This window comes from Trachypithecus francoisi, unplaced genomic scaffold (genome assembly GCF_009764315.1).
Source record: "Trachypithecus francoisi isolate TF-2019V2 unplaced genomic scaffold, Tfra_2.0 Lachesis_group2, whole genome shotgun sequence".
Lineage (NCBI taxonomy): Eukaryota > Metazoa > Chordata > Mammalia > Primates > Cercopithecidae > Trachypithecus > Trachypithecus francoisi.
The window spans coordinates 152080952-152108237 of record NW_022681465.1 but is presented as its reverse complement, the minus strand read 5'-3'; the positions used below and the strand labels follow the sequence as shown (position 1 = coordinate 152108237).

The following is a 27286-nucleotide window of genomic DNA, read 5'->3' as shown; positions in this document are numbered from 1 at the left end:
CATCTCTCCTTGCTGCCTGTTGATTGGTGGCAGGAGGTTCTAGTGCCCTACATGGTCACTGACTGAAGTTTTCAGGTCAGCTAAGGGGCGGGGCTTCAGGGTTGTGGGGCCACTAAGTCCCAGCCTTCTGTGTTCCATGGACCATAGGAGGAGGAGCTGGGATTGGGGCATTTAATAAAAGAACTCCTAGGAGAGGAGTGATGAGGTTTGGCACATTGACATTCACACACCCCGCCCACCCCCAGCCTCCACTCCACTGGTTTTCTTTTTGAAGACAGAGTCTCGCTCTGTCGCCCAGGCTGGAGTGCAGTGGCGTGATCTGGGCTCACTGCAAGCTCCGCCTCCTGGGTTCAAGCCATTCTCCTGCCTCAGCCTCCCGAGTAGCTGGGACTATAGGCGCCCGCCACCACACCTGGCTAATTTTTTGTATTTTTAGTAGAGACGGGGTTTCATCACGTTAGCCAGGATAGTCTCGATCTCCTGACCTCATGATCTGCCCACCTCAGCCTCCCAAAGTGCTGGGATTACAGGCTGGCCTTCTCATTTTTAAGGCCTGGCTAGGATAAATTCCCCACCCCTGTCCCTCAGAAGGGTGGCAGGGCCTGGGCAGCAGAGCCCTGGGCCTGGGACCCATCCAATGAAACGGCTATTCCAGGTGCCTGGTCCTGCCTGGCTTTGACTTCTCATCCACTCCACACTCTGACCTAGATCTGGGTGGGGCAGGCTGCCCTGCTTCCAGGTAAGGACTATACCACCCACGCAGCCAAAGATCACCCGTGGGAATACTAATACCTGGGCAAGAGATAGCCCCTGCAAGGCCCACCCACCATAGGCTGGCTCAAAGAAGACTGAGGATTCCTCTGTTCTCCCTGAACAGGGGTACAGGGACCCTCAGCAAGGCCAGCTCCTCACCAGGGTGCCAACATTACCCATGGTTGGTGGCTGGGGGAAGGGTGCTGTGCAATGCTGGAAGCTTGACCCAGGCCTCAGCCTTAAGGAGCAAATGTGGCCAGGGCCACCAACTGGCCTAAGTCCTTGGGCATAGCCTCTGTCTCATGCCTCTTGATCTCACCAGGGGGTATCTCCAGGGTGGCCTGCCTGGGAGTGCCACTGTCCCTCAGCTGGCACACAAGTACCCATGCCAGTGCCACAGGTTATCCAGCAGCAGCCACAACAGATGAGGCAGCCTTCCATCTCAGGCAGCCCTGGTCTCTGTTTTGCTTCCTTTTCCCTTTACAGATGAGGAAGAGACTGATGGGGGTGGGGTGGGGATTAACCCTTGAGTTGCTGTACATAGTTGGGCCCAAGCCTAGGGCTTTGGGAAGTGCTTTATATCACTGCTTTCTTCCTGTGGCCCTGGCCTTTGCAGATATGGGTCTCTCAGCCTCCCCCCTTCCCTTCTGCCAGACACTTCATATTCGGGGTGGCCACAACACTGGTCTGGTTGCTGCTGAGATCCCAGCACAGGAAAAGGGGCCTCCTCTACTCCCAGTGTCATTGCCCATGAGCCATTTCTATGGAGAGAAAAGTTGGAGAATCCTCTTTGGAAAACCTGAAGTGTGGCACCAAGCAAAGGTATGATCCTTGTTCTCAACTTCCTGGCCCTGCATTCATCCCACTCCATCCCTGTTCTCTAGTTACTGGAACACCCTGTGGCCTCCAGGCCAGCTCATTTGGTCCCTGGCTGGCAGGGCTGCCTGCCTGCCTGAGTTTCCCAGGGGAAACTTTCCCATGGGAAGATGCAGCAAGACCTCCCCAAGCTTTTGGAAGAGGCAAGGACAGTAGTAGGACCATCTGACACTCTGGACAGGGGGTGGAGTCCAGAAAGGGGTGGCAGACCCTTCTCAGAACCCGGTGGCTACCTTTCTCATCTCATTTGAGCTCACTGAGCTCCTCTCTAAGGTACTATAAATGTTAAACAAATTTAGACTCTGTTAGGTTGGACACCATTAAAACATCCTGGATAGATGCTTGAAACACAGCAAGGGGCAGATAATAAGAGCAGTACTACCATTTACTGTTCACTGTGTACAGGCATGAATGGTATTATATAATCCTTTAAAATTAATTAGTTATTTAATCCCATTTAATTGTTTAATCCTTACAACTCTCTAAAATATATGTGCCGTTGTTATCCCCATTTTATAGCTAATGAAATGAGGCTCAGAAAAATGAAGTCACTTGCCCAAGGTCACATGATACAGCTAGTTAGGATTAAAATTGAGGCCTGTCTGCTTCTAGGGTTCATACCCTCCATCCCCACTGCATACTACAGTTCTAAGCCCCTGAGCTGGGAGAGGGAGGGGCATTGGAGGAAAAGGGTGGGTGCCATGCTGGTCTCTGTCCTCACCCAAGTTCCTTCTGTCTTCACACAAATATCTGCCAGGCCTTGGAGATGATGACCTGAGGGTGGGGCAGTAAGGCCTCCAGATGTCAGGACAAGGAGGTGGCCACTCACCTGCTGTCAGGTTCCATGTTTCTGATGGCTAATAGCCCCAGACACCTGGGTTATCGGTCTCTGCTCCCACCTTGGGCCTAGGTAGTGATTCTAGGGATGTGGACCCCTGGAACCTGGCAGGCAGCCAGCATAAGAACAAGGACAGACCCATAAAGCCAGTGCCCTCTGAGTCCGAAACCAAACACAACCACATGCACAGCCGCTCATTTGTTCCAGGAGCTTCCCCTACCCACCACAGCCATAAATCCCAGAGTACCCGTGGCTTCTGCATTGTGGAGAGGGGTGGCCCTAGGGAGGGAGTGGAGCGGGGACAAGGGATACGGAATGGCTGCAAATGTAATGCCAAGCCAGACTCCAGAGCTGCCCCCAGCCTCCAGAGGCAATCACAGACCTTCAGGAAAGAATGTAGCCCCTTGTTGAGTGTGGACAGGGGGAGGGAAGGGGTTTGTTATGTCCTTAAAGTCACTCTAAGAAGGTGCTGTTATTATCCATTTTCCAGAAAAGGAAACTTGGGTCAAGGGTTCTTAGCTGGCAGGTGGCCCCACACTTAATTCATCTCCTGTACCACCTCCCTCAGCCCTTATCAGGTTATGACAAGGGGGGTGAGCTTGGGTAGAAGGGGAAGGAGGCCTAAAATCCAGGACTTAGACAGGAGAGAGGCAGTCTCAGGTGTGGGAAAAGCACTTGCAAATAGGAAGTCTCCCCACTCCATCCACAGGTAAACGGTGTAACCACCACTCATTGGTCCATTCCATTTGAGCATCTGCCCCATGCAGGTCTTATGAATCAAGGCTCAGAGATGACACCGTCCCTATCCATAGGCAGCTGCAGTGATGAGAGGGGACAGACACTTTGCAACACAAGTACTCTGGAGACAGCATAATGTGCACCAGATCCAGGAGCACAGGGAACTTGGAGAGTGCAGCAGAGGGGCAGCCAAATGAGCAAGGCCCATCTGTCCCCCAAGGGTACAAGGGAGCCTAAGGCATGTGAGGGCTGCTGAGAAAGCTGGGCGCTGTAGGCAGAGGCAAGAGGGGAGTCCTGTGGGTGGACAGGCCAGAAATCACAGGCCCTCAAGGCAGGAGGAACCTGGCACAGCCAGACCCTCGGACAATCTCCCCAGGCCAGCACAGCCACATCACTGCAAACTGGACGGGAACATTCCAACCTAATCGCAGCTCAGATCAGCGAGCTCCAGAGGCTCCACACGCTGGGGCCGACCTCCACCCAGGGTGCCTGCCACGAGTGGCAGGGGCCCCCAGCCTGCTCTCTCACCAGGCCAGGCAGCAGTGGGGGCTTCCAGGTCCTCAAGGATTCTCCAGACCCTTGTCTGGAGACCCAGAGTTTTTTCCTCTCCAGCTTCTAGGGCAACTAGGTGGGGCAGAGGGGTGGCCCCACCTGTGGGAAGTACTGAAAAATCCTGCCTCAGGACCAGGATTTTGGTGATCCCAGTTCTCAAGGGCCCCGTGCTCAGGCTGCTATTATCCAAAAGGGCCGAGGGTCAGATTTCATCCCCAGCCCGGGCCCAAGCCTGCACTGTTGCCTCTACCAGGTCCAGCCCTGGTCTGTGCCCCACAGAGTGGAAGGACACAGGCCAGGATATGGGCGCAACAGCCCCCAGCCCGGAAATGAGTGGTCAGGTGGCCAATGGGACCACAGACTATGTTGTCGTGTAATAGTTTTTATTTATTAAGCTTCTTTTATTTAATAAAACTTTTATTTATTAAAGCTTCTATTCTTCTATTACGCAAAGCAGCTCTTTTCCTAAGGGAGTGGCAGGGCGTGGGGACAGATGTCTTAAATACACTACCCAATGTCATCAATTTCAACTTGACAATGAAAAGACAGAGAGCGGAAGCCCCTTCCTCTTTACACACTGGAGCGCTTCCTCCATCTCCTCACCCCTCCCCCAGCCCCCTCCCTCCTCCTCTCTCTCTCCTTGGCATAAGAAAGCAGGTCTCTGGCATTGGCAAAGAGAAAAGTTAAAGGCAGAGAAGCAGTGAGAGGAAAGGAGGAGAAATCAGGCAGCCTGTAGCTAAAGGGTCCCCATCCCACCTTGCAGGCTAGCCAGGATACCTTGCATTCTGGTAAGGTGGGGGTGGGGTGCTGGGGATGAGGTAGGAGATGGTGACTCTCCCTTGCAAGACATCTGCTCTTCTTGTATCAGGCCCAAGGACCTGGTGTCATTATCAGCGGGACCAGGCAGAGAGGAAGGCTCCCCAGTGGACCTGGCTGACCATCCCCTGGAGGCCAGCCAAAGTGTGTGTGGCCACGGCTCAGAATTTGCATCAGTAACAGCACCAGCAGCCCCTGCGGTGGCAAGGGAGATCATTTATCCAGTGCTTGGTATGTGTCCCGCCCTGTGCTTGAGTATTTTTCATTCATTATCTTTTTTAATCCAAACAAACCTCAGGAGAGTTTATTAATTCCATTTAACAAATGAGGCAACTGAGGCTCAGAATTTAAGTGACCTCACAAGTTTACACAGTTTACACGGGCAGAGTCGGGATTCAAACTTGGTCTGACCAACTCCAGAGCTTGCAGAGGGTGGTGAAAGCAGGGCTAGCATTGCCCCTCCCCGACCATGCCAGCTCACCCTCAAACCCAAGACTTCTAATTAGGGCAGTCCTTTTTGCACTCTACAGCCCATCTGACCTCTTCCTTCTCAAGCCCTGATCTGCAGCCCATCCTTCCAGAGCTGGAGAGGAGTCAGGACAGGCTCAGGAAGGTTCTACTTTTTCCCTACCCTCACATCCTCCTACTTCCACCTGCCCCATAGCTGTTTAATTCCATTGTCTCAAAAATGAGGGCTGCTTGGGTTTTCATGGGGAGGGAGCAGACAGCAGGGCCAGCGCACCCTGGCACGTGGGAAGGGGCCTGAGCCCAACTTGGCACACTGACCGGGCATGGCCTGGCTAGCATCGTCGTCCCACACATCAGAGTAGCCATGGTCGCTTTTGTTAGCTGGGATTACTGCATTCAGGAGGGAGGAGGAGAGAAAGGAGGGGTCCCAGGCTAAGGTGGGAAAGGGAGGGGGCACCACAAACTCCTAGGGGTGAGAGTGAGCAGAGATTTGTGGCTCAGGCTGGCAAGAAAGACTTGCCAGGGCTCCGTGAGTGGCCTCAGCCCAACTCCAAGCCCCTGGGACTCAGTTACTCCCTGTCCCCAGTGGCTTTCTCTTCCTCCCCACTCCTGCTTGCTCTGACTCCATCATGGCTGGGGCAACTGGGACCAGCAGGAGCCGTGTCTGACTCCCACATTTAGAAAAAGAGGATGTGTACTCCACCCTCAGCCCCAGAAAGATTTACACCTATCTGGTAAATCCATGACAATATGACTGAACAGGACCCGAGCTTCTTCCCAGGCAACCACTGATCTGTTCCCTCTCTTACCTCCTAGGAACACAGGCTTTGGAGTCAAAGAAACTTGGCTTCAAATCCCAACTCCTCTGCTTTTTAACTGTGGGACTCTAAGCAAGTTAGTTCGCTTCTCTGGGTCTCAGATTCCTTATCTCCAAACTGACAGAATCTTGTGATAAAGGAGCTATAAAAGATAAAGGCCTATATAAAAGAATATATACCGCGCCAGGCGCGGTAGCTCACGCCTGTAATCCCAGCACTTTGGGAGGCTGAGGCAGGCAGATCACCTGAGGTCAGAAGTTCGAGACTAGCCTGACCAACATGGAGAAACCCCATCTCTACTAAAAATATAAAATTAGCTGGGCGTGGGGGCACATGCCTGTAATCCCTGTAATCCCAGCTACACAGGAGGCTGAGGCAGGAGAATTGCTTGAACCCAGGAGGCGGTGGTTGCGGTGAGCCGAGATCACGCCATTGCACTGCAGCCTGGGCAACGAGCAAAACTCCATCTCAAAGAAAGAAAGAAAGAATATATAATAAAACTAATGTTTGTCAAGTGCCCATTATGTGCCAGGATGTTTTGTGTATTATCTAAGTCCCCCCAAACACTCGATGAGGTTGGTGTTATGATTATTGCTCCCATTTTATAGGCAAGAAAACTGAGGCTTAGGTGAAGTGTTTTGCCAAAGCTGTCAAGCCTTAGAGCTGGGATAAGTGCCCAGGACCCAGATAACATAGCTTATGCTCTCAGCTCCCATGATGTGCTGGTGGCTGGTGCGTCTGGTCACCCAGAACCATGGGTTTGCACCCTATCCCACCCAGAATGCTGACCCCAGGGAGTCATCCCAGGATCCCTTCATCCCAGGTCTTTTTGAACCCATGGCAACTTCTCCTGGCCACCTCCCTAAGACTTCCTCTTCCCCCAGGGCTGGAGCCAGGGTTGGAGCTGGGACTTGACATTCTGTGGATATGTGTCCAGGTAACTCGAGTAGGGGCAGTAGACCCCAGGAGGAGCCTGTGTACTTGGGGTATGTTTGTTTTTAATCTCCCATCTGACCACTTGCTTGGCCCAGGAAGAGCCTGAGGACCCATTGGGTCATCACAGCATTCCCCAGGGAGTGGTTGCTTTAAGGGAGAGATTTTCTTGGATAGCTCCTCTTCTTCCTCCTTCAGCTCCCAGTCCAGAAGTCACTTCCTCAGGGAATGTCCTAGACAGACCCTGTCCCCTATCACAGTTTAAAAACATACACTTTTCCCCCATGGTTGCTTTGATCAACATCTCCCCCTGTGCCCCAACCCCATGTGCTTCTTGTGAACAGGGACAAGATGACTCTGTTCACCACCATCCCCAGGACCTGGTAAAGCACCATGTGTGTTAAACAAAGGAATGAACTAATGGGCCTCCCTGGACCCACAGTGTCCCAGGAAGGCTGAGAGGATGTCCCCCTGGCAGTGATTGCAGCAGAGACAGATCTGACCTCTGCCATCAGTAGAGAGGAACAGGCCCTACCAGCCTCAGCTTCCTGAACCAGTTCATAAGAGAAATCAAACCCGGAGAACTGCCAAGGGGCAGGTACCAATGAAATATCCTCTCAGCCCCAGACCCCTTGCCTCAGCTGGCACCTGCCTGGAGCACTTGGGCTACAGCCTCAGTGAGGGTTCTTTCTCCAACAGCAGCAGCAGCAGTAGTAGTAGCAGCAGCAGCAATAATAGTAATAATAATAATGACGAATATTCCCAGATTGCTTACTGGGTCCCCAGCCCTGGGCTAAGCACCTTCCATGACTTCTCTCTCAGAACCCTCACAGTGGCCTTAGAAGATAAATGCCATGTTTATCCCCATTTTGCAGATGAGGAGACAAGCTCGGAAAGATTGATGTGTGCAAAGTCGCCCAGCACATGAGGGGACAATAAGATCGTGAAGCCAGGTGGCCAGAGCCCAGACCAGATGTCTTAACCCCAAAGCTTTTCTGCCTCTGGAGCTTGCCTCTCTTAATGTGATAGTCTGGGCCAGGTGCAGCCTGCTAAGTGGGCCTACCTGAATTCACACATGCTGAATTCTCGGACCAGAAGCCCACCTCCACCTCCATTGCTCAATAGGGCACTCATTCATTTATAATGTTGACAGATACCTACTGAATACCTACTATGTGCCAGATACTCTACTAGGCACTAAGGACAAGTTAATGCAACAAAACTAGACTCAGTCCCTGCTCTCGCAGAGTATATGCTAGTGGAAAATAATCAAACAAATGTGTCCAGTTACAAACAGATACATGCAAAGAAGGAAAACTAAAGCCGGCTCTGAGGAAGAACAGGGAAGGCATAATTTAGACTGGGGGACCAGGGAAGTCCTTTCAGACGTGATGTTTATACGCTAACACAACCGATCAGTTAGCCAATTGATTAATCCAGGCTAGAGAGGCAGTAAGGGTTCCACCTGCTGTGACTTCTGGAGTAAATAGGTTTCCCCTTGGTTTCCCCCCGCAATTCAAGAAAAATAAATAGGGCTACAGTCCACAGCCATTTTGCCGTTTGCTAAGGGAAGTCTCTAAGATTCCAGATTCCTGTGACCTCAGAGTAAAGGGTGAGGGAAAGTATAATCTGACTTGGTTTTTTGTTTCTCTTGGATAAAACAGGAAGGGCAGGGTTCCCCCACGCCCTGATCAGTGATTGAGCCGCCAGCCCCGGGCTGCCCTCCGCACTCAGAAATGTGGTGTTCTGTCGCCACCTGGTGGACATAATAGACGATGCCGCAGCGGCCCAGCCTCCCGCGTCTGGGGTAGGATCCAGAAAGCGGCTTCCTTCAGGCAGAGTCTAATAAGGAGGTTTGGGTGACTTCCTGGCAGGGAGCGGGAGTGGGAGAAGGAATGAAGGGTGGATAGGGAACTGCTGCTTGAAAGTCAACTGACTGGAGAACGACAATGGCCCCATTGTGTCCGGGACCTTGACCTTGATTTCCTGCCACTCTCATCTCCGGAGTAGCATCCCCCAGGTCTGATTGGACGGGAGTCCGCTCCGTGACAGTGGGCGGGCCCCGGGGCTGGACACTCGGCCTTGGGCTCCCCAAGGCCTGGACGCCCGACTGGCCCAGTCCCCCAGGAGACCCAGGGAACGGGGATGGGACAAGGGGCCGACGCTTCTCAGAAGTCGTTTCCTCCTTTCTCTCTACAATCCAAGTGTGGGGGCAGGCCAGGCGCGGGGGCTCACGCCTGTAATCCCAGCACTTTGGGAGGCCGAGGCGGGCGAATCACTTGAGGCCAGGAGTTGGAGACAGGACTGGCCAACATGGTGAAATCCTGTCTCTACTAAAAAAAAAGGAAAAAAAAAAATTAGCCGGACATGGTGGCGCGTGCCTGTAATCCCAGCTACTTGGGAGGCTGAGGCAAGAGAATCGCCTGAACCCAGGAGGCAGAGGTTGCAGTGAGCCGAGATCGCGCCACTTCAGCCTGGGCGACAGAGCGAGACTCCGTCTCAAAACAAAACAAAACAAAACAACCCGGGTGTGATGGCGCATGCCTGTAATCCCAGCTACTCGGGAGGCTGAGGCAAGAGAATAGCTTGAACCCGGGAGGCGGAGGCCGCAGTGAGCTGAGATCGCGCCGCTACACTCCAGCTTGGGCGACAGGCGAGACTCTGTCTCAAAAAAAAGAAGAAAAAGCCCGGCGCGGTGGCTCACGCATGTAATCCCAGCACTTTGGAAGGCCGAGGCAGGCGGATCACGAGGTCAGAAGATCGCGGCCATCCTGGCTAACACGGTGAAACCCCGTCTCTACTAAAAGTACAAAAAGCCGGGCGCGGTGGCGGGCGCCTGTAGTCCCAGCTACTCGGGAGGCTGAGGCAGGAGAATGGCATGAACCCAGGAGTTGGAGCGTGCAGTGAGCTGAGATCGCGCCACTGCACTCCAGCCTGAGCAACAGTGCAAGACTCTGTCTCAAAACAAAAAACAAAAAACAAAAAAAAAAAACAGTGTGGCAGGCACGGGTCTCCCTTTGAAAGGCTGTGCAGCCTGGTGGTCAAGGCCTGGGATCTGCAGTGTGTGAGGTGTGGCCCCAAATTAGTTCTGGGATCCTTGGACACAGTCTTCAGCATCACCCACTTTTTAAAAGAAATGTCACAGGCATGGTTATACATTCCCACTGTAAAAAAAATTGCACAATACAATGAAAAGCTGAAGCTCCCCACCTTGACCACACTCACTCTTCCTCAGGTACCAACTGTTGTTAGTTTGTGTTGCTGTATAGTTAGTGTCAATGTGTACACTGACCTCATTCAATGTATTTATATTCGAGTGTGTACATATGAAAATGTATAAGCTCACGCCTATAATCCCAGCACTTTGGGAGGCTGAGGTGGTCGGATCACCTGAGGTCGGGAGTTCAAGACTAGCCTGACCAACACGGAGAAACCCCATCTCTACTAAAAATACAATATTAGCTGGGTGTGGTGGCGCATGCCTGTAATCCCAGCTACTTGGGAGGCTGAAGCAAGAAGGTTACGGTGCCTGTAATCCCAGCTACTTGGGAGGTTACGGTGAGCTGAGATTGCGCCATTGCACTCCAATCTGGGCAACGAGAGCACAACTCTATCTCAAAAAAAAAAAAAAAATGTATAATTTGGTGTTACTTTGTGGGTGTCAGTTTTCAAATCTGAACATTGGGATGACAAAGATAGTAAACTGTAAAGTTCCTGAGAAGGTTGCCTGAGATAATTAGTGTGCTGTGTTTAGCACTGCACTTGGCACTCAGTGTCTGCTATTATTGTTGTCATCACCACCATCTTTATTGTCATTATCACTGGGCCCCAGACCTAATTCTGAGGTCTGAATAGACGTCCTTCACAACCTCTACTGCCCCTTCTCCCTCCTTCCTCCTAACAGACTGTTAAAAACCTATGTTCCCTAATGCCTTTGTTTTTTGAAGAAGCTATAAAGAGCATCTGGTGTTTCCTACATGTTCTCCCCCTTCCTTCCAGGTCCCTCACTCCATCCCCTTCCTTTCCCTCCCATATTTGACCTAGATGCAACCACTCACCCCACTGCAGAGAGAGAGAACTTTCCCGTTCTCAGCCAGAGAAAGATGTCCGTGGCCTGAATGGTGCTGCTGGACCCACAGTGACTCTACATAAAGGCTGTCCCTAGGCAGGGGTAGAGCTAGTGGCTGAAGGGGAGGAGGAGGACTCTGAAAGAGGCCTCCAGTGGAGCAGGTAAGCATCAGAGCACCCTAGGGTGCAGCCAAGGGCAAGTCATCCCACCTTTCTTAGCCTCAGCTTCCTCACCTGTACAATGGGGCTACTAAAAACAGCTACTGCATTCAATTGCTATAAGGATGGCATAGAGCCTGAAAAGGGACCTGGCGTTGAGAAAGCCCCTAATAAATAGTAGTTATTATTATATTGTAAAACAAAGTGTCATGTTTATTTAGCATTTTAAGTTTGCAAAGGAAATTACCAACATCTTTTTTTTTTTTTTCAAAAAGAAACAAAAGGAGCTAGTCTTTCCACCATGGGGAAAAAAGTTTGGTTTTGATTTATAAGTCTCAGAAGAAAGGTAGATGACTTTACCTGGGCCTCTGTGGAAGCATCCAGATGCCACTTCCTGGAGCTGTTGCTGGTCCCTCTGTATTGTCTGTGTTTTATCAAATTTTAAAATTATGTACATACATAGGCATATATTTGCTGAACAATTTGCAGGTAAGTTGTAGACACTTCGACACTTTACCTCTAAAACTTTAACATATACCACCTAAGAATGTATGGACATGTGATAAGCATATATTATTACACCTAAGAAAACTGACAATAATTCCCAAATGTCATCTAATGCTCATCCATTTGCAAACTATCCCAGTTAAAAAAAAAAAAAAAAAAAAAAAAAGCCTTTTATAGTTTTTTACCCGTTAGTTGCATTTCTAAACTTTTGATTTTGAAATAATTATAGATTCATAGGAAGTTACAAAAATAATAGTCTCTGGGCCGGGCGCGGTGGCTCAAGCCTGTAATCCCAGCACTTTGGGAGGCCGAGACGGGCGGATCACGAGGTCAGGAGATCGAGACCATCCTGGCTAACATGGTGAAACCCCGTCTCTACTAAAAAAAATACAAAAAACTAGCCGGGCGAGGTGGCAGGCGCCTGTAGTCCCAGCCACTCGGGAGGCTGAGGCAGGAGAATGGTGTAAACCCAGGAGGCGGAGCTTGCAGTGAGCTGAGGTCCGGCCACTGCACTCCAGCCTGGGCGACAGAGCGAGACTCCGTCTCAAAAAATAATAATAATAATAATAATAATAATAGTCTCTGTACTCTTCTTCCAGTGTCCCCCAGTGGTGATATCTTATTACTTAAAAGTAATTTTAGTTTTTGCCATTGAAGGTAATGATAAAAACCGCAATTACTTTTGCACCAACCTAATATATAGCTTCAGTACAATATCAAAACCAGGAAATTGGCATTGCTGGTACATTACTATCAACTAGACTACAGACATTATTTCGTTTTCACCTGCATTCATTTATACATGTGTGTATATATCTGTGCTCTTTAATCCCATGTGTAGATTCATGTAACTACCACCCACAACCAAGACAGCTGTTACATCACCACAGAAGAACTCACTAGTGACACTTCTTTGCATTCACATCCACTCCCACTTCATTCCTCCTTGTCCCTCTTTCTATGCCCTGGCAACCGTGAAGGTGTTCTCCATCTCTGTCATTTTGTCATTTTGAGATTGTTATTACAGGAAGTCACATAGTTATCTAACATTTTTTCTTTTTTTCTTCTTTTCTTTTTTTTTTGAGACAGAGTCTTGCTCTGTCGCCAGGCTGGAGTGCGGTGGCACGATCTTGGCTCACTGCAACCTCCACCTCCCGGGTTCAAGCGATTCTCCTGCCTCAGCCTCCCAAGTAGCTGGGATTACAGGTGCGCACCAACATGCCCAGCTATTTTTTGTATTTTGTATTTGTAGTAGAGACGGGGTTTCACTATGTTGGCCAGGATGGTCTCAATCTCCTGACCTTATGATCCACCCGCCTCGGTCTGTATCTGTATCTAACATTTTTATATTGAATATTTCCACCAAGCATTTCCTTGAAGTTGTTGCACACATTACCAATAGTTCATTCCTTTTTATATGGCTGTACCACAGTTTATACAGTGTATACATTTACCAGTTGAAAGACATTGGAGGCCGGGCTCGGTGGCTCAAGCCTGTAATCCCAGCACTTTGGGAGGCCGAGACAGGCGGATCACGAGGTCAGGAGATCGAGACCATCCTGGCTAACACAGTGAAACCCCGTCTCTACTAAAAAAATACAAAAAACTAGCCAGGCGAGGTGGCAGGCGCCTGTAGTCCCAGCTACTCGGGAGGCTGAGGCAGGAGAATGGCGTAAACCCGGGAGGTGGAGCTTGCAGTGAGTTGAGATCCGGCCACTGCACTCCAGCCCGGGCGACAGAGCAAGACTCCGTCTCAAAAAAAAAAAAAAAAAAAAAAAAACAAGAGAAAGACATTGGAATTGTTTCCAGTTGTTGGACAATTATAAAGTCACTATAAACATTTGTGTACAGGTTTTTGTGTGAACAGAAGTATCATTTTGCTGTGGGAAAATACCTACAAGTGGGATTGCTGGGTTATGTGGTGAGGGCATATTTATGTGAAACAGCCAAACTCTTGCAAACTGACTGTACAAATTTTGCATTGCCACTAGCAGTGTGAGAGCTGCAGTTTCTCTGCATCCCTGCCAGCACTGGATATTACTGCTTCTTTTGTTTTTGTGTTTAGGATTTTAGCCTTGCCCCCCATAGGTGTGTAATGGTACCCCACGTCATTTTTTTTTTTTTTTTTTTTTGCAGAGTTTCACTCTGTCGCACAGGCTGGAGTGCAGTGGCGCAATCTTGGCTCACTGCAACCTCCACCTTCTGGGTTCAAGCGATTCTCTTGCCTCAGCCTCTTAAATAGCTGGGACTACAGGTGTGTGCCACCACGCCTGGCTAATTTTTGCATTTTTAGTAGACTGGGTTTACCATGTTGGCCAGGCTGGTCTCACCCACATGACTTTTAAAATATAAATAAGACCAAGTCATAACCCTTTTTCTTTTTTTTTTTTTTTTGAGACAGGGTTTTGCTCTGTTGCCCAGGCTGGAGTGTGCAGTGGTGTGATTACAGCTCACTGCACCCTCAACCTCCTGGGCTCAAGGAATCCTCCTGCCTCAGCCTCTCAGCCTCACAAGTAGCTGGCATACAGGTGCACACTGCCACACCCAGCTAATTTTGGGGTTTGGGGGTTGTTGTATTTTTTTAGAGATGGGGTTTCACCATGCTGCCCAGGTGTGTCTCAACCTCCTGAGCTCAAGCAATTTGCCCACCTCAGCCTTCCAAAGTGCTGGGACTACAGGCATGAGCCACTGTGCCCGGCCTATAAGCTTTCTTAGATACTTCGAGTGGCTTCCCATTACACTCAGAATAAAATTCAAACTCAGAGAGCCTGCCAGGCCGCCTCTCCTGATCTCTTATGTCTCTGCCCCTCACTCCGCTCCAGCCACAGTGACTTCCTTGTTTCTCTAATGCCCTAAGCTTGTTCCTCCCTCAAGCCTTTCTCCTGCGGTTCCCTCCACCCGGAATGTTCTTGCCCTGGGTATCCACATGGTTCAGTTCCTCATTTCATTCTGTCTAATGTCAGCTCCTCAGAGGCCTTCCCTGGTGGCCAAAATGAGCCTCCATCCCTGCGCTCACCCTCAGTCCCCTTATCCTGTTTTACTTTCTTCATAGCACTTATCTCTCCTTGATATGATATTGTATCAATTGTTGACTTGCGTCCTGCCTGTCTCCCTATAAGGACAGGGCTTGGCTTTTTGATGACTATCTCCAGTGCTTAACACAGTGCTTGGCATACAGGAGGCAATAATAAATATTTGTGGAATGAATGTGTATGGGAAACCTCTTGTGACCCTCCTGTCATCCTTTTGGCCCACCTTTTATTCGGCCATCACTGTGGCAACCAGCTTGGAGCAGGTGAAAGCACCGAGGCTCAGCTGCTCCACACAGCTCTGCTCTTGCCTTCTGCCAGGGCTTCTCTCTGGACTCCAGTACTGCAAACTGGATGTCTGAGGACGTTAACCCCTTGGGGGTAACCCTGGGCCCTTGGCGGCTGGGGTTGGTGGCTATGTGCTTTTTTCTCTGACACTCAGTGGACAACTAGGAGGGACACTCTACGCTGCTCCTCATCACATCCCAGCTGGGTCAAGCCCCAGCTGGCCACAGTGGTGACCAGCTCTATAACACACCATGGCTTTCCCTTGTTCCTACTTCATTCTCCCCAGTTCCCTATTCCTGCTCCCTGAGATCATGTCCTGAACTAACTTGCAAGCATGCTCTTTCTCTACTTTCTCTACCTGTAAGGAGGTAGCAGGGATACAGAAGAGCCCAGGTTACATTAGAACAATATATGAAACTTATAGACTAGTAGGAGGGACCAATACAAATAAAACAAAATTTAAATAACTACAGGTAAAGAGATGGACTTTTCAACAAATGGTGTTAGAATAATTGAATATCCATATGGAATGCAATGCATCTCAATCCTTACTTCATACCATACTCAAAATAAATCAAAGTACTATTTTAAAAAAAACAAAAACTATAAAACTTCTGGAAGAAAGAAGAAATTCTGCCGGGCGCGGTGGCACCTGTTATCCCAGTACTTTGGGAGGCCGAGGTGGGTGGATCACGAGGTCAGCAGTTCGAGACCAGCCTGACCAACATCGTGAAACCCCGTCTCTACTAAAAATACAAAAATAATTAGCTGGACATGGTGGCAGGCACCTGTAATCCCAGCGACTTGGGAGGCTGAGGCAGAATCATTTGAAACTGGAAGGCAGAGGTTGCCCTGAGCTGAGATTGTGCCACTGCACTTTAGCCTGGACAATAAGAGCAAAACTCCGTCTCAAAAAAAAAAAAAAGAAAGAAAGAAGAAATTATTCATGACCGTGGGGTAGGCAGAGATCATAGAAAGAACTTACTATAAAAGGGGGAAAAAGACAGCATTAAAAAGATAAATAGGTAAGTCATACACTAGGAGAAGGTTTTGTAATACATATTTTTGACAAAAGATTTCTATTTGGAACACATAAAGAAATCTTACAGCTCAATAATAAGACCCCAACCAAAATAAAATATGGGCAAAAAAATTTAACAAATACCTCAAAAAGAAGATATACAAACATCCAATAAACACACATGAAAAGTTGCTCAACATCATTAGCCATTAGGGAAATGTAAATTAAAATCACAATGAGATAACATCATACACTCATTAGAATGGCTAAACTTTAAGAGATTGGTAATAACAAGTGTTGATGACAATGTGAAAAAACTGGAACTCTCATATATTGCTGGCAGGAGTGTGAACTGGGACAATCACTTGGAAAAAAGTTTGGTGGTGGCCGGGCACGGTGGTTCAAGCCTGTAATCCCAGCACTTTGGGAGGCCGAGATGGGCGGATCACGAGGTCAGGAGATCGAGAACATCCTGGCTAACACGGTGAAACCCCGTCTCTACTAAAAATACAAAAACTAGCCTGGCGAGGTGGCGGGCGCCTGTAGTCCCAGCTACTCGGGAGGCTGAGGCAGGAGAATGGTGTAAACCCGGGAGGCGGAGCTTGCAGTGAGCTGAGATCCGGCCACTGCACTCCAGCCTGGGCGACAGAGCAAGACTCCGCCTCAAAAAAAAAAAAAAAAAGTTTGGTGGTGTCTTATAAAGTTAAACATACACTTACCAATGCCCAGCAATCTCCATTATAGGTATGGTTTGGATGTGATTTGTCTGTGTCAAAACTCATGTTGAAGTTTGCTTGCCAGTTCTGTCCACTGGGGAGGTAGGGCCTAGTGGGAGGTACTTGGATCATAGGGGTGAATCCTTTATGAATAGGTTGGTACTGTTGTCCTAGTAGAGTGTTGTTTTTGTTGTTGTTGTTGTTCTCAAGAGACTGGATCAATTCTCAAGAAATGTATCAAGGAATGTATTAGTTCCTAAGCAAACGGTTTTAATAAAGCAAGGTTTCTCCTCCTGTTTGATCTCTCTTTGCATATGTCTGCTTCCCCTTTAACCTTTTCTGCCATGTTTTGACCCAGCACAAAAACCCTCGCCAGAAGCCAAGCAAATGCCGCTGCCACTTGAACTTCCCAGTCTGCAGAACTGTGAGTTGCACCTCTTTATAAATTACCCATCTCAAGTATTCTGTGACAACACCAAATGGACTAAGACAAGTATTTATCCAAAGGAAATAAAAATGTATGTCTGCACAAAGATTAGTACATGAAAATGTCAGAGCAGCTTTATTCATAATAGCCAAAAACTGGAAATAGCCCAAGTATCCATCAACAGGTGAACAGGTAAATTGTGGTATATTCATACAATGGCTTACTGCTCAGTAATAAAAAGGAACAAAGTAGTGATAAGTGCTACAACGTGAATAAAACTTGAAAACTTTATACTGAGTGAAAGATGCCAGATAGAAGCATACATAGCATATTATTACATTTAAATGAAGTTCTAGAACAAACAAAACTATTTTGATTGGCTGGCCTTGAAAAGGTGACATTTGAGCAAGATCTGGATGTCAAGAGGGAGCCAGCTATGGTGAGATTGATGGGGAGTGATACAGGCAAACAGCACTACAGGAACAAAGGACCAGGATCAGGAAAGAGCTTGGGGAGCTTGGGAACAGTCAGCAGGCCACAGTGACTGGGTGAAGTGGGTGGGGAGAGAATGGTGGGGGACAGGGTGGAGAGGTGGATGGGAGCCAGATCATGCTGAGCCTTATCAGCCCTGATAAAGTTTTGGAATTTGATATGAATAAAATGCAAATCCCTCATAGTTTCGTGGGGCAGAAACACATAAGCAAATAAAGGCAATTCAGGGTCATGGATGATATATTTGGGGAGTGTACAGGGAAAGAGAAGTAGTAGGCGGTTTTACCTAGGGACATCTGAGAAGGCTTCCCAGAGGAGGTGATATTTCGGCTGAAACTGGAAGAGTAGTAGAAGAGGAGAAAGGTCATTCTGGTGAAGGGTACTGTGCCTACAGAAGCCCAGAGACATGTAGCCTCAGAGACCTCAGCATAATATAAGCCTCGTTGGAGTTTTCTCAGCTAGGAGAGCGAGTGGCAGATCTGAGGCTGGAGAGGTTTTGAATACTTTGTCAGACTTGATCCTGTAGGGAATGGGAAACCCCTGCAGAATTTATAGTCAGGAAGTATCAGGGTCAGGTTGACACTTCAGATCAAGACCTCCAGATTGGCAGGCAGAGAGCAAGGCCACTGGTTCCAGTGTGAGACAATGGGGGACTGGGCCTGGGACTGAGCAGGGGCAGATGGGGCAGGTAGTAGAGCCAAACTCTGCCAAGCGGTGACTGGGATTCTCCCAGTTGAGGTAAAGTTCTCTGAGCTTGAGGCCCCAGAGGGCCATAAATACTAACTTTCATGTGCATCTGCTCCCTTGGAGGGCTTGTCACACCTGAAGGCTCCTAGGCCCTGGCTCCCAGGGATTCAGAAGCAGTGGGTCTAGGATGAAGCCCAGGAATCTGCATAATAAAAAGTGACACTCACCACTCTGATGCAGGTGGACTCCATACCTACCAGGCTGCCAGTGTGGCTGGGGAGGGGAGGGGGCAGGACAAGCACACTCTCATCTGAACTGAAGCAGCTCAGAGAATCAAAGGTAGCATCTAAAATTAGGACCTGGATGCAATGGGAGCAAAGGTAGTGTGTGTCTCCATTGCTGCAGCTAAAGAATTGCAATAGAGTGGCCCTGGTCATCATGCAGAAAGATGACTCCTGATCACCAGTCCAAGGAGCCACAGAAATAAGAGATGGGGCCACGACCGGAACATAGATTGCCACAGAAGAACATAACTGTACCTTCTCCTAGGGTGCAGACAGGGAGGCAGGAAGGGGATTATTGGGGGCTGCAGTAAATTAGAGAACAAGCTCTGTGCAAAGAAAGCCTCTCTTACCATTCAGCATCTCACCTAATTAACCCCACAACAGCTCTATGTGGTGGATCCTATTATTATTCCCGTTTTATAGATGGGGAAACTGAGACTCAAAAAGGTTGAATATGTAGTGCTGGGTCTCAAGGTGAGGACTTAGGGGAACCATGGCTGGAACACAGGCCTCCGGACACTCCGAATCATAGCATTGCCCTATGTCCCCTTCGGTGGAAAAAGTCACTTCATCTCTAAATCTTAAATGATCTTCCAAGCAAGAGGAGGGGAGAGGAAGAGTATAAGCTTTCTTTGTCCTATCTTTTTCAGAAGGTATCTTACTCCTTCCTGTGTATGTCTTCCAAAGATACAGTACCAGGACCTAGAGAGGCTGAGATTTAGAGCCTCATGGTGCAAACTGAATTGTAGGGTCCTAGCCAGGAGTACTTGCTTGGATCTCTAAGAATCTCACAACAGTGCCACATGCCTCAGCTTTATCCAAGCAACAGAAGGAGGTGGTGGAGGTGGTGGCAGCAGCAGCAGCAGCAGTGGCAGCAAATCTGTCCCCAGTGCACTACAGTACTGTTTTGCTACGATGAAATACACATGGCATATGGCTACAAAGTTACTATCTTGAGAGTGGATAGAAATGGGATTTTTCATGTGCCAGATTTCACTTCCCTTTCTGAAACAATTCTTGTAGTAAACAGAGGTTTTCTGATCTTTCTAAGACCAAGAGGATGGGAATTCCTTTACACTTTTAAAGTAAGACTATTGTCTTGTAGAGTTTCAGTCTGTTGATGGTGCAAATGTTTTTTAAACATGGATGCTATTCTGTGTTCCTCCCTCTTTCCTTCCAAAGGCCACGACAGGAAGAGAAGCTGCCAACACCAGATGACCAACTCCTTTCCAGTTACAGACCACCCCGGTGATGAGACCTCCATATGTTGTCTGATGGCCGCAGTTCCTTGGCAAATGGGTGGGGAAAAGGAAAGTTTTGCTGAGTGTGGGAGGCCACAGGGTGGAGGAGGCCAGGAAGGACCAGAAAGCACATAGGATGTGACTTTAAGGAGGAGAATTATTTTGAACCATGTCTTGTGTGCTGACAGCATAATGATCATTATTAGGGCCTCAGATGTAATATGAAGTCTGCCCTGAAGTTAAATTTTCCTTTTCAGAGAAGCATGGCCTGTCAGCCCAGCATCAGATTGTTCCATGCCAACCTCCTCCATGGCTGGGGGTTGGAATGCCCCAGCTGCTGCCTCCCTGGTAGCTTTCATTAAAGGACTTTGCTTTTTTGGTAAATAAGAGCCCCATTTTTCTACCTTAGTCTTTGAAAATCAACCTGAGAAACACTTTGTGTAAGTACCACAGATGTATTTGCAGTTTTCTACCCACATTTAGTTTCTGGGGTTTTTTTGTTTTTTGTTGTTGTTTGTTTTTTGACATAGAGTTGCCCAGGCTGGAGTGCAGTGGCATGATCTTGGTTCACTGCAGCCTCCACTTCCCCGGTTCAAGTGATTCTCCTGCCTCAGCCTCCCGAATAGCTGGCATTACAGTTGTGCACCATGTCCAGCTAATTTTTTGTATTTTCAGTAGAGATGGGGTTTCACCATGTTGCCCAGGCTGGTCTTGAACTCCTGACCTCAAATGATCCACTGCTTTGGACTCCCAAAGTGCTAGGATTACAGGCATGCCCCACTGTGCCCAGCTGGCCGGCTAGTTTCAAGGTTGCTATCTGGAATCCTACCTCCCCAGGCACCCTCCTGGTCACAGCATGATCTCTAACAGAGGGGCAGATCTGTGGCCTGAGTTGTGCCCAGACAAATTTGGTTTGGCTTTCACAGTATTTTGAAATTGGTTTTCATGTCAAAATCCTGTTTGCTGGCTTCTCTTGAAAAATCAGAAAACTTGGCTACATTGAGTTACATTCCTGAGTGTCAAGTGGCTGGATCTGAATGAGTAGTGCTCCCTTTGCACAGAGCATGTTATCTGATATGCCATAGTCCCTACCACTTTCCACCATGCCCCGCATCCACACCCCAAGAGAAAATATGAACTAAAAAGCAGATATAGATATAGGTGCTCCAGTCTTGACCCTACCACTCATTTCCTGTGGCTGCTTGAGCAGGTGTCTACATCTCTTAGGAAAAGAGAATAATGAGATGATGATGCAGAGCACTGGCAGAATGCCTAGCACAGAAGAATCTGAGGATTCGCCGTGCATGCTTCCTGGTATGTAGTACTAGTTCTTGTCAATGACACAGAGACTTGAAGACTGTATATAAACGGACACACCTACTAGAATGTAAGCTTCATATACAAAAGGATTTTTAAAAATCTGTTTTGCTTATTTCTACATCCCCAGGGCCTAGTGCAGTCCCTGGCACATGGTAGGCCATAGGCCCTCAGTAAATATGTTGAATGAATATGTGGATTTAATATTTCCCTGACTTCTTACTCTTCTTATGTCATGTGCTAAGTCATCGGTCCATTTTAAAAACACAAATGCAAATAGACTTATAAGCTGATTATTTCTAATTTATATGTGTTGAATTTATTTTCCTAATAACTGAAAAGATTAAAAAGCCGGAGGATGCTTTATAGTTGACAGAACTTCACTGCCATAGTCATTTGAGTCGCAGCCTGGGAGAAAAATGTATTCTTCTTCTAGGCTGATTTTCTAAGATCACTATCAGAAGGCCAGGCTACTTCAGGAATCAGTGCTTCAAATCAAAATTAAAAACACATGCATTTATGTGATACCTCTTGAGAATGCAAGTTGCTGTACAAACACATTTAAAGCATTAAGTGCTCCCTGACGCCCTTTCCTCAGAAGTAGTACTTCCAGAAAGGAGAGTGCATTTAAGTAAAACCAATGGCAGCTTCTATATGATGATGTCAACATGGCTCAACCTCTGAGTGCCAGAATTTGCTTCTCATTAGATACAACTTTTCTGGAAATACAAGAGAACGTAAGTTGATTTCCAAGTGAATTCAAGCCTATTGGATATTATATTACAGAACCTTTCAATAGGAGGAGCTTTCAGGAGCTTTCAGGAGGCTTGTGGTTTCAGTATTGGTGGCCTGTAGGGGTCAGTTGTGTTTTTTGTTTGCTCAGCATCCATTCCTCCTACTTCTGGTAACTAAACTTGAATTTTCCTTGGGAAGCCATTCTTCCACACTTTCAACTGTGGGATCTGGGGGAGGCTGAGTTCACCCCCAGCTCCAGAAGAGAACATGGAACCAGCCAATGTGTTACATCCCCTGGCCACGGCCACACATTCAAGAGAAACGCCACACATTCAAGAGGTGACTCACATCTGTAATCCCACCACTTTGGGAGGCCAAGGCAGGTGGATCACTTGAGGTCAGGAGTTCAAGACTAGCCTGGCTAACATGGTGAAACCCTGTCTTTACTAAAAATACAAAAAAATTAGCCAGGCGTGCTGGCGTACACCTGTAATCCCAGCTACTTGGGAGACTGAGGCAGGAGAATTGCTTGAACCCGGGAGGCAGAGGTTGCAGCAAGCCAATATTATGCCACTGCACTCCAGCCTGGGTTACAGAAAGTGACTCTGTCTCAAATAAATAAATAAATAAAAATTTAAAAAATAAAAACTAAGCTCCATTCTAGAGCTTTTCTTAGCATTATTAGGAAAGAGAAAGCCTTTTGTCTGCTGACACCTTTCATGGTGAGAATGAAATTCTGACTTCATCAGAGGGATTATCTGAGAATGAAGACATGCAAAGAAAAGAGCTGAGAAAGACAGAAAGAGGGGAGAATCCTGGTGACAGTGTTTGAATGCCTGGATCCAGCTATACCTGAAAATCAGATTCATCCCTGAATTTTTGGCTTCATGAGCCAATACATTATCTCTCCCTCTTTCTTTAAGCTGATTTGAATAGTGCTTCAGAACTTGCAGTGGAGAAATTCCTGACTAGCAAATTGGAATTTGAAAACATAGATCAGACACAGAAGAGCCAGAAGGGCTGGGTGCAGTGGCTCATGCCTGTAATCCCAGCACTTTGAGAGGCTGAGGTGGGTAGGTCACTTGAGCCCAGGAGTTCAAGACAAGCCTGGGCAACATGGTGAAACCTGTCTCTACAACCCCCCCGCTACCCGCAACACACACACAAATTAGCTGGGCATGGTGGTGTGCACTTGTAGTCCCAGCTACTTGGGGGAGGAGAAATTGAAATGAACCAGAGGCCAAGTCTTAGTGAACTTCTCCAGTGCTTTAAATCTCTCTATACTTGACGAGGGAGAATTCTGATAGTATTTGCAATCGAACCTGGGAGCTCCACAATTATATTGTTCAATTGGTGCAGTACACTTTCATTCGATAGGGTTACTGAGGGCCTGTGCATGCCATGTACCAGCAAGTGGACAGGCTTTCTCATTTTCAGGAGGGGTTGCTTCTAGTCCCTGGTCAGCCCTTCTTCACCCTTTGGGGCTACACCATTGCCTTCTGACTCAGCCTGAATACAGCTGCCAAGTGATTCTTCCTAAACACTGCATTCCATTCTCATTTCCCACTTCAAGGAACTTCAGTGGTTCCCTAAGTTTTCATATTGACTCTATTCTCATCTGCTCAGTCCTTAATACTAATACTAATAATAAACTAATACTAATAATAAAAACAAAGTTTAAGGCATTTACAATGGGCCAGGCATTACATTTCATAGCTTTCTTAGTTCATCTTCAAAATGACACTATAAAGCAGATAGCAATCTTATTCCTATATTTTTTGGACAAGGAAACCAATGCATAGAGAGATTAAGTAACTCACTCAAAGTCACATGGTCAATATGTGGTGATGGAGTCCAAATGCAATCCTGTCCCTCTGGATCCAGACTCCATGCCCCTCCCAGAAGATTCTACTGTCTCAAAAGCTCTGCCACAGTCGGCTCCATCTCTATCTTATTTCCCACAACTCCCCAATTTCCACAGTTCAGTTAGGCTGGTCTTACAGCTATGCCCACTATTATCTAATTTCATTGTCTTTGCTTTTTTTGTTTAATCATGCATCCATTCATTCAACAAAGCATGGCTGATCTTACACTATGCTGATAATTTCATTATTATCTTTGCTCATTCATTCATTCATCTAGCCAGTAAATATTTACTGAGCCCCTGCCCCAGGTGCTCAGATCACTGCCCTGACCCAGAATGCTCTCTTCACCTACCACCTCTCCAAATCCTATCTTTTTTTGTTTTTGTTTTTGTTGTTTTTTTGTTTTGTTTTGTTTTTCTGCGATGGAGTCTCGCTCTGTTGCCCAGGCTGGAGTGCAGTGGCACAATCTTGGCTCACTGCAACCTCCGCCTCCTGGGTTGAAGCGATTCTTCTGCCTCAGCCTCCTGAGCAGCTGGGATTACAGGCATGCGCCATAACGCCCGACTAATTTTTGTACTTTTAGTAGAGATGGGGTTTCACCATATTAGCTAGGCTGGTCTCAAACTCCTGACCTCAAGTGATCCACCCGCCTCGGCCTTCCAAAGTGCTGGGATTACAGGCGTGAGCCACCGTGCCTGGCCAATCCTGCCTATCTTTCAAGGCTCTGCTCCAAACCCTTCCTTTCATGTATCCCACCTTAGCCAATGCAGCTAGCATGGCCCCTCTTTCCATGAACGCTGCAGGCACGGAAGGACATGACATAGTTTATTCAATTTCACAGCAGCCTGGCAAGGTCTCACACTGTCTTATCTTCCCATCGGAAATCGGATGCCTGACCAAGTCAGGGCACATATTCCTTCTGTATCCATCAGTCTTGAGCGTACATTAGGCATCCAAGAAACATTCTTTCATCCAATTGTTCAGAGAACAAGTGTGGTCCAATAAAAATACAATGGTTTAAAAAACGGCCCTTTACAAAACATTATGAATCTGGGTTCTCTTTCTTTGCCCTGGAATTCACCTAAATTTTATGATAGTCTTGTGAGGTAGATATTATCATCTCTATTTTACAGATTAGGCAGAGACTCAAAGAAGGTGAGTAACTTGGCCAAGTTCACAAAATGGATAAATCTCAGAACACAGGCTCCCAATCACTGCACCACATTGCCTCCACAGTCCTTGGGCAGTTTTCTCGAATGAACAAACACTGAAAATTCATTGTAACTTCTGTGACTAATGGACTTTCACAGCAAATATGCTTGGCCAGAACCTTGTACCCTGACATTTTTCTTTTATTTCCAGGAATGGAAACCCACACTGCTGTTGTGAAGAAACCTGATGAAACTCCAGCAACTTCTACATCTGGCCTGCTGCTTAGTCCTGGGACCTGAGGTCAAAATCATAGAAAAGAGCCATTGAGATGCGTTCCTTGGCCTCATCTCTGTTCTTGAATGCTGTCAGCAACACTCCTCAAGTTTTTGCCCACATGTTAACACTTTCCTCAGCATGGATATGGAGGTGGGGGTGAGGAATGTTCTATTTTTCCTTCGATGGTTATGCCCTCACCCTACCAACTCAGTAAAAGGGGAGTAGTGGTCAGGGACCTTACTGAGAATGTGTCCTAGCATCTTTTCTCCCCCAGCACAGCCTCCATATGACCCAGCTGCCATGAGAAGCTCGCTTCGCTTCTAAGGGAATTACCCCTACCTTCCACTCCGTCCTCACCTTGCCCTGCCCAGATTAGAGGCACAGAGGCATCTACCACAGGCCTGAAAAACCATCCAGCCAAAAAGCCTGACTGTCTTGATGAGTCCTATCAGGGTGTAGTTATGGACATGCCTATTTCTGCTCTTCCCTCGGCATTAGTTCTCTGCAAAGGGTGGCTCTTGCCCTCGGATGGTCCAAAGATAGTTTGGGGTGTGCATGGATGACCTTCACTCTTTAGAGGCGAACAGACACTACTGCTCTTCTCCAACAGCCTCTGAAGGACACCACCTACTGCCTGTTTCTGAGATATTTGCTGCCCCAGAGTCTCCCACCTGCTTCTTCCTCCCTCTCAGTCCTCCCTTTTGTAGACTCTCAGCCTCCCTTCTCTTAATACTCTTTGCACCCTTTCCTGGGTCTCTATTTACCCTGCCTTCCCTTTCAGCAACCCCTTCCCAAACCACTGCCAACTTCTCCTTTCTTTCCAGTCCCTCCTCCCTTCCCAGCACTTTCACCTTCCATTGAATCCCTCAAGCCTCATTCTGGCCCAACTCCTCCCCTCACCCTCTATCCCTGCCCTTCTCAGATCTGCCAAACACCTCAGGCCTGGCTGCCTCTGTCCTGTTCCCACCAAACCTCCTGACCATGCTTCTGTGCTCCTTGGGACCTGGGTTCACATTTTCAATCTCTTCTCTCCTATTAGTACAGTTCTGTCTAGAGCCATGATTCTTCTCTACCTTTCACAGCTGTCATCTTTCCCACTTATATGCGTTTATTTTTTTAAGTATGAAAATAAAAAAGTGCCACTTAAATACAATGATTAAGTCATAATAAACAGTCCAAGTTGTACTTGAATGTGAGACATACCACCCATACACGTTTGATCTTCGAGGACCACTTCGCAATCAATCTGCCCATGGCCCATTGCCTGACACTAAGAGATACTTACAAGAAGTTGATTATAAACTAATTTCTTGGTCTAAGATCCTACACTCTGAGAGGGGAGGTTTCAATATATATGAAACCTTCTTGGCAGTGCAGGGATGAGGAGAGTAAAACTGAAATGAAAGTCAGCAAGTAGTGAAGGTGTGAAATAGGCAGTGACTCTCACACTGAGACCTCCTGGGGATGTTAAATTTTCATTTCGAAGCTGATGGTCTGTCTGGGAAGCCTAGAGAGTAACAAAGGTTGTAGGCATATCATTATATTAGAGTGGTGCAAAAGTAATTGCTGTTTTTGCCATTAAAAAAATGCAAAAACCACAATTACTTCTGCACCAACCTAAAAGCAAGCAAGGGGAGAAATCTGGAGAGAAAATCAATTTCTAAAATGAGAAATAAAAATTTGTTTGCAAGTAGGACTTGCAAGCTCGTTCTAGGCCTTGCTCTGGGAGCTTTTCGGTAACTTCTCTTCCTGTTGGAATGAAGAAGGAAACCTTCAGGACAGAAGGTTCTGTCCCCCTTCCCCCTCCTATTGTGAATGAAGTCTCATTACACTCTAAAGTACTGGCGGGACTACTTGTTGCAAGGATTATGGGGAAAAGTAGCCAGAGAGCAATCCAGTTATCAGCCTCAGCCCCATTCCTCTGAGGTACAGCTCGGGAAGTAAGCCTCCAAACCAAGATGAGTCTGGACCAACAAGACACGAGGAGGCAGCAGCCCACAGCCAACCCCTCATGCCACGCACTGAGCAGGGTCCCATATGGACGCTGGTCTTGTCTCCCAGACGCCTGAACTAGCGGAGTTGGGGTATCAGGTGGAGTCTCGGAGAACCTATCCAACCTGAGGGGGACGCCTGGGGGAGTCCCAAATAACCATCGCAGCTGGGAGGCCCGCGTTGGAAAGCCACGGGGCGACCTCACGTCCCCGTGGCGCCGACTGCAGCACAGCGCTTC

The 27286-nt window shown here is 47.8% G+C and overlaps 1 protein-coding gene and 1 long non-coding RNA gene across 3 annotated transcripts; one reads left to right on the top strand and one right to left on the bottom strand.

Annotated features, from left to right (window-relative positions):
- The first annotated feature begins 468 nt into the window (after window positions 1–468).
- On the top strand, window positions 469–27264 carry LOC117065762. Of its 2 annotated transcripts, XM_033181018.1 has the most exons (6): window positions 469–1575; window positions 4626–4804; window positions 19653–19769; window positions 20939–21025; window positions 24991–25080; window positions 27179–27264. In XM_033181018.1, exons 1-5 carry the CDS (start codon window positions 1517–1519, stop codon window positions 25077–25079), a joined length of 531 nt encoding a protein of 176 aa, XP_033036909.1. In that variant the 5' UTR covers window positions 469–1516; the 3' UTR covers window position 25080; window positions 27179–27264. The 2 variants fall into 2 exon arrangements, with proteins under 2 accessions (XP_033036909.1, XP_033036908.1); XM_033181017.1 differs by lacking the exon at window positions 27179–27264 and having other exon boundaries at window positions 24991–26223.
- LOC117065764 lies at window positions 24437–27262 on the bottom strand. The gene is made up of 2 exons (XR_004430031.1): window positions 27174–27262; window positions 24437–25075 (listed from the first exon to the last, which is right to left on the bottom strand). It is a non-coding gene; the product is annotated as an uncharacterized LOC117065764 (long non-coding RNA).
- Window positions 27265–27286: the final 22 nt, after the last annotated feature.

What these genes read in the sequence shown, in the direction of transcription:
- LOC117065762 (XM_033181018.1), top strand. Translation starts at nt 1,517, where the DNA reads ATGGAGAGAAAAGTTGGAGAATCCTCTTTGGAAAACCTGAAGTGTGGC. An exon ending in AAGTGTGGCACCAAGCAAAG is followed by an intron (nt 1,576 to 4,625) that starts GTATGATCCTTG and finishes TTCTTGTATCAG; the next exon opens with GCCCAAGGACCTGGTGTCAT. An exon ending in CGCAGTTCCTTGGCAAATGG is followed by an intron (nt 19,770 to 20,938) that starts GTGGGGAAAAGG and finishes TACATCTCTTAG; the next exon opens with GAAAAGAGAATAATGAGATG.